This window comes from Pan paniscus, chromosome 10 (assembly GCF_029289425.2).
Source record: "Pan paniscus chromosome 10, NHGRI_mPanPan1-v2.0_pri, whole genome shotgun sequence".
NCBI lineage: Eukaryota > Metazoa > Chordata > Mammalia > Primates > Hominidae > Pan > Pan paniscus.
In genome coordinates this window covers 19,051,347-19,064,051 of record NC_073259.2, presented here as the reverse complement: position 1 = coordinate 19,064,051, position 12,705 = coordinate 19,051,347, and the positions used below count along the sequence as shown (strand labels likewise).

General features: G+C 41.4%; 1 protein-coding gene across 2 annotated transcripts in view; it reads left to right on the top strand.

The window, feature by feature from the left end:
* GRIN2B (glutamate ionotropic receptor NMDA type subunit 2B) overlaps positions 1–12,705 on the top strand; it is a 439,516-nt gene that overhangs the window by 368,263 nt on the left and 58,548 nt on the right. For both annotated transcript variants that reach the window (XM_034935408.4, XM_008969550.5), the window contains 5 exons: positions 16–218; positions 1,008–1,179; positions 1,405–1,558; positions 4,813–4,938; positions 7,827–8,056. In XM_034935408.4, the coding sequence (XP_034791299.1) occupies positions 16–218; positions 1,008–1,179; positions 1,405–1,558; positions 4,813–4,938; positions 7,827–8,056 (885 nt within the window). The remainder of the gene's footprint in view (positions 1–15; positions 219–1,007; positions 1,180–1,404; positions 1,559–4,812; positions 4,939–7,826; positions 8,057–12,705) is intronic.

Here is a 12,705-nt window from a genome sequence, read left to right as displayed (position 1 = left end):
TTCATCCTTGTGCAGGTGGGGAAGTGGAAAGACAAGTCCCTGCAGATGAAGTACTATGTGTGGCCCCGAATGTGTCCAGAGACTGAAGAGCAGGAGGATGACCATCTGAGCATTGTGACCCTGGAGGAGGCACCATTTGTAATTGTGGAAAGTGTGGACCCTCTGAGTGGAACCTGCATGAGGAACACAGTCCCCTGCCAAAAACGCATAGTCACTGAGTATGGCATCCTCTCAATGACTTTGGGTGGCATGGGAGAGTCAGCTTTGATGCACCTGTTAGCACTTGGCTGGCCTGAGACCTGAGGCATGAGAATTGGGCACTGTGTCTGATTTCTAGTTGCTTTTGAGCTGTGGGATTACTGGCAGCCCTCTGGTCTGATGTCTCGTTCTGTCCAGCTGGTGACCTGGGAAAATGATGGCCAACTTCCCATGCTAAAGTTTCTTCGGTCTTGCTTGGCCTTAATGATTAGGACCTCAAGTTTATGGAGATTTAAGTTTACTTCTGGTGTTCAAATATGTTTTCTTGGGCCAGCATGTCCCAGAATCTTGAGATTTAGAACCATTTTTTGAAAAATATAAAACTAATCTATGCTTTTAAAAGTCAGGATAATGGTTCTCCTTGGTGTGAAGTGCCTAGAGTGGGAAACAAGAGGCCTCTCTGGTACTGGTAACTTTTCTGTATCTGGATCCGGGTGCTGATTAATAAGAGTTCAGTCTGAAAATTCATTGAACTGAAGCCTTCAAATATGCACCCTTTTCTTATTTTTTTGTACTTCAAAGGAGAATTAAAATTAAGAGGAAACATATCTCAATATGACAAGATAATGAGAATATTGCAGGTCTGTTGCCTGCTTTATTTCTTCACTCGAGTCTAGTATAAATTGTGCTGAGCTGTGAAGGGGGCCTGCTTTGGGATTGGAGGTTTTTTAATGGCAAAGAGTAATAAATGTTGGCTTTTTGTACAAAGCCTTTTTTGTTTGTTTGTTTTTGTTTCTTTAATTGGCTAGGAATAAAACAGACGAGGAGCCGGGTTACATCAAAAAATGCTGCAAGGGGTTCTGTATCGACATCCTTAAGAAAATTTCTAAATCTGTGAAGTTCACCTATGACCTTTACCTGGTTACCAATGGCAAGCATGGGAAGAAAATCAATGGAACCTGGAATGGTATGATTGGAGAGGTGAGTGTCCACAAGGGCTGTTTCCATTTCCATTTTCATTTATTTTCCTTCTTCTAAATATAAGTTTAAAACATGCTCACTTTATGCATTTCAGAAAATATAAAATGGCAAATAAGATGTATTGTTCCCACTATACAAAGAAAACCACTGCTAGGCTGTATTTTCCTTGTGGTGGTCCCTTGCCCTCCTGAATGTTTTAATTGGAGCATCGCGCCTTTCTTTTAGGTGGTCATGAAGAGGGCCTACATGGCAGTGGGCTCACTCACCATCAATGAGGAACGATCGGAGGTGGTCGACTTCTCTGTGCCCTTCATAGAGACAGGCATCAGTGTCATGGTGTCACGCAGCAATGGGACTGTCTCACCTTCTGCCTTCTTAGGTAAATGATGGGTTTGCTGGTGGAAGGAAATGGACGTATGGATGGGGAAGTGAAATAAGGAAAAAAGAAGGAGCACATGGCCAGGCTCTTCCACCTAGAAGGTGGTTTGCTAGGAGCTCAACTCAGCCAGGGACTTCACTTAGGGGACTTCAAAATCAATTACTCTCAAACATGAAAGCTGATGAACACCCAGAAAAATAGGAAAGCATAATGCCATCTAAGAAAGTAGTACTGGGCTGGTCCTCAGAGGGCTTACTGTAGTCCCATTCCTGCCATTTAGTCAGCATGTGACCTTGAGCAAATTTGCTCTATCTGGGGACTTGGTTTCCTCATCCATAGAAGTCATTTCAACCAGGCTGATCTCTGAGACTGCTTCTTGCCATAATAATTTCTAATTCTGGATATCATTGAAATATCTATTTATTTTTAATTATCTGCAAGAATTGCGCTCAGAGCTACCAAAAAAGGTTTTTTGTTTCCACGCAAATTTTCTGAGGCTTTGCCAGATAGAGCTGATCTGATTCTTCCTCCCACCCCACCGCACCCCTCCCCATACCATTCTCTCCAGCATCACTTAAATGTCAAAAATCTCAGACGTGATATAAGACTGGGTGAGATGAGGCCAAGATTTCAATTAGATGAGGTCTTTTGTGAGCTCATACCCCATATTTTTTGCAGGGGCCATGGAATGAGGGGTTGGAAAATAAAACGTCACCTTGAAAACAGAACACTGGGCTAGCAGAAAGGAGACTGGGTTTGGCATAAACAAGCTGTAAGCCCCTGGACGAGTCACCGTCTCTCTAAGGCACATCAACATTTTTTAAATGGGGCTATTACAGTAGACAGTGACTAACATTTCTTTAAGCTCTAACCATAGGGAATTAATTCAATTAATGCATTGCAAAGTGGAGTTATAGGCTCCATAGAATTTTTCTATAAATTACTCAAATTTCTTAGCTAATCTTCTTACTCAGAGTGAAGCAAATTCCAGCCTTGCCAATTTTATGTGAAATGTGATTAGATAGTACACACTGTATCCAGTAATTCTCATAGCTTCTATACATATTTTATTTGCTTTTTTTTTTTTTTGCTGTGCAAGGATAGTTGGAACATTAAGAGATATAAACAAAACCACATTCTAATTCTAACCTTGTCAGTATAGCACTACCTTAACTTCTGAACTGGCAGAGCCAGTGGTACATTAATATATCCCTGGAATAGCATAGAAATATCAGGCAGGGTGTGTTTACGTCTGTATTCAGAGGAGGAGCAGTTAGTTATAGGGATAAGAGAAGCCAACATTTATTGAGCACCTACTATATAATGTGCCAGGCATCATTGTACATCCTTTGGTTATATTAACTCATAAAATGTTATTATACCCATTTTATAGCTTAGGAAACTGAATCTTAGACCTATTAAGCCATTTTCCAGCCGTCTCTTAGCTGATAACTTGCAGCTCTAGGATTAAAATCCAGCTATGGTAGCCTTCAGAACCTGTGTTCTAGTACAAATAAGGCCGTTTCAGAGTTCAGCCCCTAACCCAGGAACCAGCATGGGGGGACAAAGAGCAATGTAATACAATGAAAAAACACAGACTTTTTGGCTCAGTTTGTAAGCTGACCCTGACACTTTCTGAGTATGAATTGGAAAGAACCTTGACCTCTCAGTCCTAGTTTACTCTTCCATAAAATAGATAAGGTAATCCCTAATGAAAGGGCCATTAGAAGGATTATATATATAGTATGTGGTAAAAGTAGTTTCTAAATTGTAAAGACCAAAACAGACGATGTATTTTGTGTATAGAAAGTTTCCCTGGGCCTAATGGGAGGAAAAGACCATAGAGGTGGTGCTTTTACTCAGTTATTCCCCAATCTTAGACAAAAGGGAAATCAGGGTAGAATTGCAATCAATTAGAGTCAAGTGTGCAGAGGTTTTCTCCACACCTCTGGAGAGAGTCTTTGAATTGTACCTCTTACGCTCGCATCTGTAGCTGCCATTGAACGGTTTTGCATTTCACAGTTGGTGTGTTAAGCACTGGGGCTTTATCAAGATCTTTTAAAAATTGATTAAGTGACCAGGCTTTTACAATTCCTTTGGGAGTTCAATAACAAAGTAGGTTTCAGATAAGAAATATATTTTCTAATTTTCAGCCAATTTTTCCCCTTTTTAAACTTCATCTTTATTAATGATTTGGAAGATGGAGAAAACAGCATGTTAATTCACTTAGTTATGAGTTTACAATGTGCTGTGACAGCTAAAAAGGCCAGAACTATTTTGAGACACAATTGAGGGACCATTGTATCATGGGACAGAATAGTGATTGTCCCTTTTTATAGGCCTTTACAGAGATGGCTTCTGGAATATAGTATCTAGTTTCTGGACACCTCCAAGCCAGAGAGATATTTAGCTCAATTGGAAAGGATTCAGCACACATGATTAAAGATATTAAAGAAAGCATGTGTGGAACGTTCTTGCTACCTTGCCCAGTCTTGTCCCATCAACCCTATCACTTGGTAATGGGGGATAGATTGTAGTTGGTTTGTGAATTACAGCTTAGACATGTTCCCTTGTCACTTGTTAAATTCCCACTGTTGCAGATAATAATATTTAACGTGGAAGGATACTTTAACATTGACTTATATTCTCATACCCTAATGATGTCTGATAACATACAATACATCAAAGTAGGTTGAAAAAGTGAATCTAGGCTAGGAAGTTTAAGAGAAATGATACAAGGGGAAAAGGTGGCTGGTTATTTATTGTACATAATTATTCCTGAACAAATTCAACTCTAAAATAGTAGGTAGGTCTGTTGAGAAAGACTGTGTCTGCAAGGTTCAGAAGCACTGGAGAAGGCATTTCCAGGCCTCCATTACATGGTGTGGCCATATAGATGAGAACATAAATTGAGTCAGTCCAATACAACTCACTCACTTCATAGCTAGTGCTTCTTCCAATTGCACCATTTACTGAAATACCCAGATATTGGTCCAATAATGGCAGAAACTGCCTCTACAACCTAAAAGGCTCACGGGCATGAAGCTGTCCTTCTCATGTATTTGAAGGAAGGCAATCCTTGACCTTTAAGGAAATGGTTCAGTACAATCTAACCTAGGCCCTGGCTTCCTGAAGGCAGACAACACATTGTGGTTTGTTCCCCACCCCCTAAAATATGAAATGAATATGTGAATTAATTCGAATTCTTTTGCTCTCTGTTCTAACCCTGAGCACTGCTTTTTTCCCTTCCTCAGAGCCATTCAGCGCTGACGTATGGGTGATGATGTTTGTGATGCTGCTCATCGTCTCAGCCGTGGCTGTCTTTGTCTTTGAGTACTTCAGCCCTGTGGGTTATAACAGGTGCCTCGCTGATGGCAGAGGTAAGGCCGGCTGGAACCGCTGCACTTCCCCAGTTTTTTTCTCCTTATTTTCAAATCTCTGGACTCCTCATTTGTTATCTGCATTTTCCCTAGCATATCCATTTCTGAAAAGGAACCCTCAGGTGAACATTTCTAAGTCACCAGCTTGGCGTCTCTTTAGAAATACCCCAGTTAAGATGTTAGTTTGAATCTATAGGTCTGCTTTATGCCTGGCCCCAAGCCTAGTTTCACTCCCAAGTAAAGGAGAGGAAAAACTATTGGTAGATATGGGTATAGCATAAACATGTCACAGGAAACTATTTTGATAACCTTAGGCTGTGGGCAGTCTGTTGGAACAGATGCCGCTAACAAGGCAGATTATACACACATGTTAAGAACAAGAAGAAATGGATTGCCCCAGGATATATGCAGGTGGTTGTGGCTGGTTGAGTTCCCCAGTGCCAAAGGATCACAACTGAGGTACCAGATCTCCAAAGCATATGCCCCTGGTTCAACCCCCTTGCCCGAGAGTATAAAAGTTGGGTGTTGGAAATAAAACGAATGGGAAAGACCAATTCTCACTCATAGCTATTATTGGGTATGGTCCAATTTCCTGGGTAGGTAGACCTAGAGATGTGAGGGCTGCCCATGTGTTTGAGGCATTTATGACAGTTTTTAAAAGTTCGCATGATTTCTAAAGGGGACCATGGGATCCTTGTAAATAACTCCTCTAAAACTTCCTGAGAACCCCAGGATTAAGAAATATTCTGCCTTCTCTGAGTCTTCTCCATTCCAGAATGTGAGCTCTATCCTAGAATTAAACCTCCAAGAGGAAAGATTCTTAAACCTGGCTACACATAAGAGTGATCTATGGGGCATCTAAAAGACACAGGTGCTTGGACCTCCTTTTCTGATTCACTAAGTCTAGGTTGGGGCTTAGACCACTGTATGTTTCAAAATAGTGTTTCTCTATGTTGGTTGCATGTTAAAATAACCAGCCCCACCCTACACCAATTTAATAAGAATCTCTGAGTATAGGGTTTCAGGCAGCAGTATTTTATAAAATCTTCCTCATGCTTCTGTTGGATTCACAGTCTAAGCTGTGAAACAACACTTTACTGAAGTATTTCCAAGTGCAGACCTACCTTTTAATTTGGTTTGTGTATTCTGAGGTGGGAGTTGGGGTGTCTCCATGGCATGGTACAATCAGGGGCCTTCCACCTGTGCTTCATCCAGAAACCATGGCCTATATCCCAGCCTGTGTGGCACCAGTGAGAAGTGGAACATCTGGGAATCACATGAGTATATACTTAGGTTGGCAATGTCAAGAGCTAAAGTCAGTGTGCATTGCCTCTCTCCCTTGAAAAAATAACAGGAGCCGAAAATCCAGATTTGCAAAGAAAGCTCAGAGCGAGGGCTTACAATTACTCACTTTACCGAAGGATGTTTGTCTTCACAGAGGAATTCAACATGGGGCCACTTTAAATATCAAGTCTCCTTAGAGCATTTTACAATTTATAAAGCTTTGATTTATAAACAACTTTTTAGTTACACATCTGTTGCATGAAATAAGTTCCACACGCACAGATGTGTGTGCACAGTTAGATATCAGGTTCAACATGAGTTGTCCCTGATGATTTATTTGGCTGAGCAGATGCTATCAGGATCACAGATTACATCATAAGACCTGTGCAAATATGTTGTAAAACTGTGCAGGCAGATGTTCATTTCTGCAGTGGAGGGGCTACATGGAGATTCAGACAACAGGCAAGATTTTACCATCAGCAAATAGAGATTGCAGTGAGGTCACAATACATACATGGGCAGAAGCCCAAGCACTGTCTATGCAAAGGTTAGGTGGGGGGAAATCAAAGTCAAAAGCAGCTTCCTTTCTCCCCTTAGATGCAGGTAGCCAGGCCAGGATTCTATGACTTCCCCTTTGGCCTTCCTGATATTCTTTTTTTTTTTTGAGACAGAGTCTTGCTCTGTTGCCCAGGCTGGAGTGCAGTGGCGCGATCTCAGCTCACTGCAAGCTCCGCCTCCTGGGTTCACACCATTCTCCTGCCTCAGGCTCCCAAATAGCTGGGACTACAGGCACCCGCCACCACGCCCAGCTAATTTTTTGTCTTTTTAGTAGAGACGGGGTTTCACCATGTTAGTCAGGATGGTCTCAATCTCCTGACCTCGTGATCCGCCCACCTCGGCCTCCCAAAGTGCTGAGATTACAGGCGTGAGCCACCATGCCTGGCCTCTGATATTCTTTTACACGCAAGCTTCTATGGCAGGAAACCAGTTGGGAAGTGTTGGCATCGGAGTAGGATCAGGGTTGTCTTTGAAACATTGAGTGCTAAGTGCTAGAAGCTAAAGAAAAATCAGGAAAAAGTGCATTCTAAGCCATCTAGCATCAGTATAAACAGACTTGGCGAGGGTTTATGAATGGTAGAAAACAATCTTACACAATTCTTGCTGATGTTTTTGGAAGTTAAAATGCATTCTTGGTAGATACAAATATAAAATTTAGGAAAAAATGACAGACATGACCCAAGTGTGACCATAGTGACATAGTTGGCCTGTTTTACTCAGTTTTGATGTAATCTTGAGAGGGTCTTGTATATGGGGGCAGGTTGATGGCTCCTCCAGAGGGGAGTCATGACTGTTAGTTCAAGAAAGACCATCCCACACACACCCCGGGCTTCTGGTTTTTCTCCTAAGGAACCCTCTGCAGCCCTCCTGAGAGTCCCTGGAAAAGAGAGATACACACTCTCAAATTTAAAAGCCGTCTATAAAAGGGCTTGGTTTTAGTGGAAGGGTTTCCTGCTCTGAGCAGGGACTCACCCTGTGTATTTGTAGGTTTCAACAGAACCAGCCACAATGGCTTAACTTTCGTCCTTGTCTTTTTGTCATGCCAGAGCCTGGTGGACCCTCTTTCACCATCGGCAAAGCTATTTGGTTGCTCTGGGGTCTGGTGTTTAACAACTCCGTACCTGTGCAGAACCCAAAGGGGACCACCTCCAAGATCATGGTGTCAGTGTGGGCCTTCTTTGCTGTCATCTTCCTGGCCAGCTACACTGCCAACTTAGCTGCCTTCATGATCCAAGAGGAATATGTGGACCAGGTTTCTGGCCTGAGCGACAAAAAGGTAAGAGACTCATTTGAAATCTCCCGTCTTTCCCTCAATTGTGTTCTCAGCCATACTCAAAGTTCTCATGTACCTGCTTGTCTTCTAAATTTTTGGAATTGACCGTTCTTTCTTATGTTTTCTTGTATTGGAACATGGGAGTAGAAGTCAGTTTCCCTACTGAAATAATATGACTTCATGTTGGCCTCCTGATTCGTGAAAAGTTATCACTAGTACACCCTAGGCTGAAAATAAGGGGCTTGGTATGTTAGTGGCTTTCTGAGTGCATGGTACCTCCTGTTGGATGTGGTTGGGTGGCCTATCTGCACAGGGCTGCCCACGTGGGGTGTTATTAGAGGACCGCCGCCGTGTACCCACACCGAGGAGATGGGCGCATGATGGCCTCCTTTTCTTCCCAGTGGTGTTTGGCTGTGGGCTCTCCCTTGGTTCCGGTGCACACTCATGTGTTTCTGGGGCTGAGCAGGAAGAAGCATTGTGTCTTGAAGAGAAGTAACTGCTGTTTAACTGGATGATTTGGATGATTGCCCCTGTGTGGTGCTGATGAATGGGCTGCCCCCTTACTAATTGCAGGCCTCCTGCGGGCCTATGCAATTGAGAGAGAAGGGAAAGTGTCTGCTGTTTTCCATCACTGCTGGATGAGGATGTACAAAACCCATTCTAAATACATCTGACCCTCCAGTCTGCCTGAAGCATCACATTTTCCATGGGAGATCTGTCTCCTGAAACTATGTAACCAGGACTAGGGATGGGAGACACTTTCATGGAGTGTCCCATAAAGCCTATGGCCAAAATAATTTTGGAGACTTGTGCTTACAACAAATTTTCTACTCTATTTCCTTAAGATTTAGAAAATGTGATATTTTTCCACTCCCACCCCCACCCCCCCCCAGGATGAAGCCATGAGCTGCAGACAGGTGTGTCTTCAGACCAAATAGTACTTTGCACATGGGTTAGATTTGCCCAACCTAAAACCCTACACACTTAAGCAAATGGTCTGAGAAGAATGAAAAGGAGGAGATATTCTCTTCAGGGGCTCAGATTCTCATTCTTCCTTCTACATCTCTACTTATCAAGAACATTCAAAGGCATGTGGAGAAGATAAATAGTATCTTGAGAAAAGATACTATATATATTTATTATATATATTTTATATATTTATTATATATAATATATATTATATATTTATTATATATAATATATATTATATGTATTTTACATATTATATATAATATATATTTTTATATACTTATTATATATATATTTTATATATATATATATTTTTTTTTTGGAGTGCATGGTACCTCCTGTTAGATGTGGTTGGGTGGCCTAAATGCACAGGGCTGCCAGTGTGGGGTGTTACTAGAGGGCCGCCGCTGTGTACCCACACTGAGGAGATGGGCGCATCATGGCCCATGGAAAATATATACTCCACGGTGTTTACCCCTTTGGTGTTATCTGTTTCTCTGATTTGTCTTCCTTTTTGCTTTATTTTTCTTCCTTATTTAAAAAAAATTCTCTCTCTTGTATTTTTTTCTCTCTTATTTGGAAGCTTTTATTTACTTCTCTCATCTCATGATTTATGATACATTTATTTATATATTCATCCATGTATTAATCCATTTTTAAACCCCTCTCTTATTGTTCCTTCATCAACATCTTTCATCACGACCCTAACTAAAATTTGAGCTGCACACCTCCTTTTCCCCCCATTTGCAGCCGCTACCACAATCACCTTTTGGTGACTGTTTCTGTAACCTGGACAGTAATAGGGTGGAGAACAACCTCAGAGCTCAATACTTGGTTGTGGCTTAGGGTAAGGTGGACCACGCCCACCTCCTATTGTTTGGATGTCTGATCCCTTTAAATCTCATGTTGAAATTTGATCCCCAGTGTTGAAGGTGGGGCCTAATGGCCAGTGTTTGGGCTATGGGGGTGGATCTCTCATGAACAGATTAGTGGCTCCCTTGGGAGGGGTGGGACTGAGTGAGTTTTTGCTTTCTTAGTTCCCATGAGAATTCCCCCAACAGCTGATTGTTAAAAAGAGCCTGGCACCTCCCCTCTCTCTTGCTTCCTCTCTTGCCATATGATCTCCGCACATGCTGGCTCCCCTGCCCCTTCCACTATGAGTGGAAGCAGCCTGAGGATGTCACCATACGCCCAAACTTGAACTTTTCCAGACATCAGAATTGTGAGCCAACTGAATCTTTCTTTTTCTTTATAAATTACCTAGTCTCAGGTATTCCTCTATAGCAACATAAAATGCACTAACGCACCACCCTAAAACATGGATGTTTTAGAAACTTGATGGGCCATGCCCCATGTGTAGACTTGTCAGAGGTATGGCAGACCATGTCTTCACATGAGGCTGTGGCAGAGAGGTAGTAGACTATGTACCACACAGAGTATAGCAGGGCCATGTCACCATGCATGACATGGCAGGGGTGTAGTGTATCACGTCCTATGCATGGTTATAGCACTGTATGGTGAGATCATGTCACTGTGCATCAATATGGCAGAGATGAGGTAGGTCACAGACCTTCTTGGCTGTTAAGTGGAGGATCTGCATGGGTATCAAAATGCTTCCTTCAAATGTCTCAAAAATTACTTGGCATACTGCACTTATCTTTCTCTTACCCTCATGGGCCATGCAGTAACAACTGAATGTTTTTCTGTTTGAACTAAGCATAACTGAGATGGAGGAAGATAGTTTTCTTTTCCATGATTTTGAAATAAGTACCATTTCTAGGCTTCTTAAAGCAGACAGGATATGCACATGTCTGTCCTCCATACCGTGCTCATTATGTTCTAAAAGTTGGATCCCATCAGTTTGTTTTATAGAATGAAGACAGGTGTGTGTGTGTGTGTGTGTGTGTGTGTGTGTGTGTGTGTGTGTCAGAGAGAGAGAGAGAGAGAGAGAGAGACTTTCAAGACCTTTGCAAATAATTTCCACTGTGACCCCAGCTCTGCAGTCTCATTGGCCAATGCTTGGGTTCCTGCATCTGATATCCTGGGTATCCACAACTGTTCATCCTTTTCAACTATACCTCTATCTATGCATCTGCCTGGGAGGCTTTTTTCCCCACTTTTTCACTCATCAAACTCCTACTGAAACTTCAAAACCTAGATTAGAGATCCCTTTATTTGTGGAGCTTTCCCTAGCTCATCTGGGAAATTAGTCATTTCCCTAGCTCATCTGGGAAATTAGTGCTCTATTATGGCAACTATTCAAATCTTTATTATAACACGTATCTTCCACATTCTATTACAATAATCTATAGGCCAATACCTGACCACCTATTCCTCTGTCTGACCATGAACTCCACAAAGTCAATGACCATAAGTTGTTCATCATTAAGACAAAAAAAAAAAAGAGTCTGTGGGGAGAGAGGAAGAGAGGTTGTATTTACTTAAGAGCCCCTGGCAAAAACAACGGACCCAGCATCACAGGCAAAGAAAGCAACAAGTCAGCAAGTGCCCCTTAACAGCTGTTTACTTTGTAAATGGTTATCTGATACATTTCAGAACTTTGCAGATGACAAAACAGTAAAGTGTAAGCACCCTACCAGAATCTGTCAACATGATTTACATAATTATAAAAAACATTTAAGTAACTAATGACTGCATATCAGTGTCATGGACAGTTATATAAATCAGAAAGAGAGTTTCCTGAAAATATACTTAAAATGTTAAAATTCTTATAGTCTTACTTACTTACAGTCTAACACCTAAAGAAAACAAATTATTGGGACAGGGTATGGTAATGCATGAGAGGAAGTATATTCTGTGAATTTAGAAAAAGAATAAAGACATTCAAACAATAATGTTGAGAAAAGAAATGAGATGATTTTGAAGATTATTTTCCAATGTGATTAGATTTTCATCAAGGAAGTAACATTTAAAATGGAGAAGGGTTCCTAAACTTGTTTTGACTATTACAGATGATGTATCTTCCATATAACTCACATCAAGTGATAAATATCTTGGAGCGATGATGGAAAGATATTTGTAGCCATTCGATTTATAGCTTTTTAAAAAGTTATCTTCAGCTTTTTTGCAGAAAAAAAATGTACTCAGATTTCATTTGTGTTAAGGTAGAAAACCAGAGTTAAATTTCCATGAAAACCTATTTTTGTACTCCTTTATACTGGAAGGCTTCCATTTTGCGGTAGCACATTACAGTGAATTCAGAATTATTCCACTACATGCTGTACCTAAATATGGGTGCAAGTTCGAACATTCAGCAACCCGACTGTACATTCCATCAGCTCCCCCAGTGGGAGGAGGGTGTAAGGGAGCTAGTGACATCTTTCTTCTCTTAACAAAGAGCCCACAATGCATTCTCATATTTCTCACCCATCCAGATGGATTTCTCATTTTGCAGTCTGCCAACCATAGTATGAAGGAAAAAGAGCTTGGCCAGTGAGGGAGGGGGACATATTTGCTGGGCACTAGGTACATTTTGTATGCTCTGTGTATGCTATTTGGATAATCTTCACACAGGTATGATTATTCTCATTTTACAAATAGGAACACCGAGACTCTGGAAAACTAGTAACTTCCCCAAAGTTATGCATTATCAAGTGACAGAGCCAAAATTTGAGTCCCTGTGTATTTGGCTCTAAAATCACTCTGTCAGGGTGTTTCTCTTG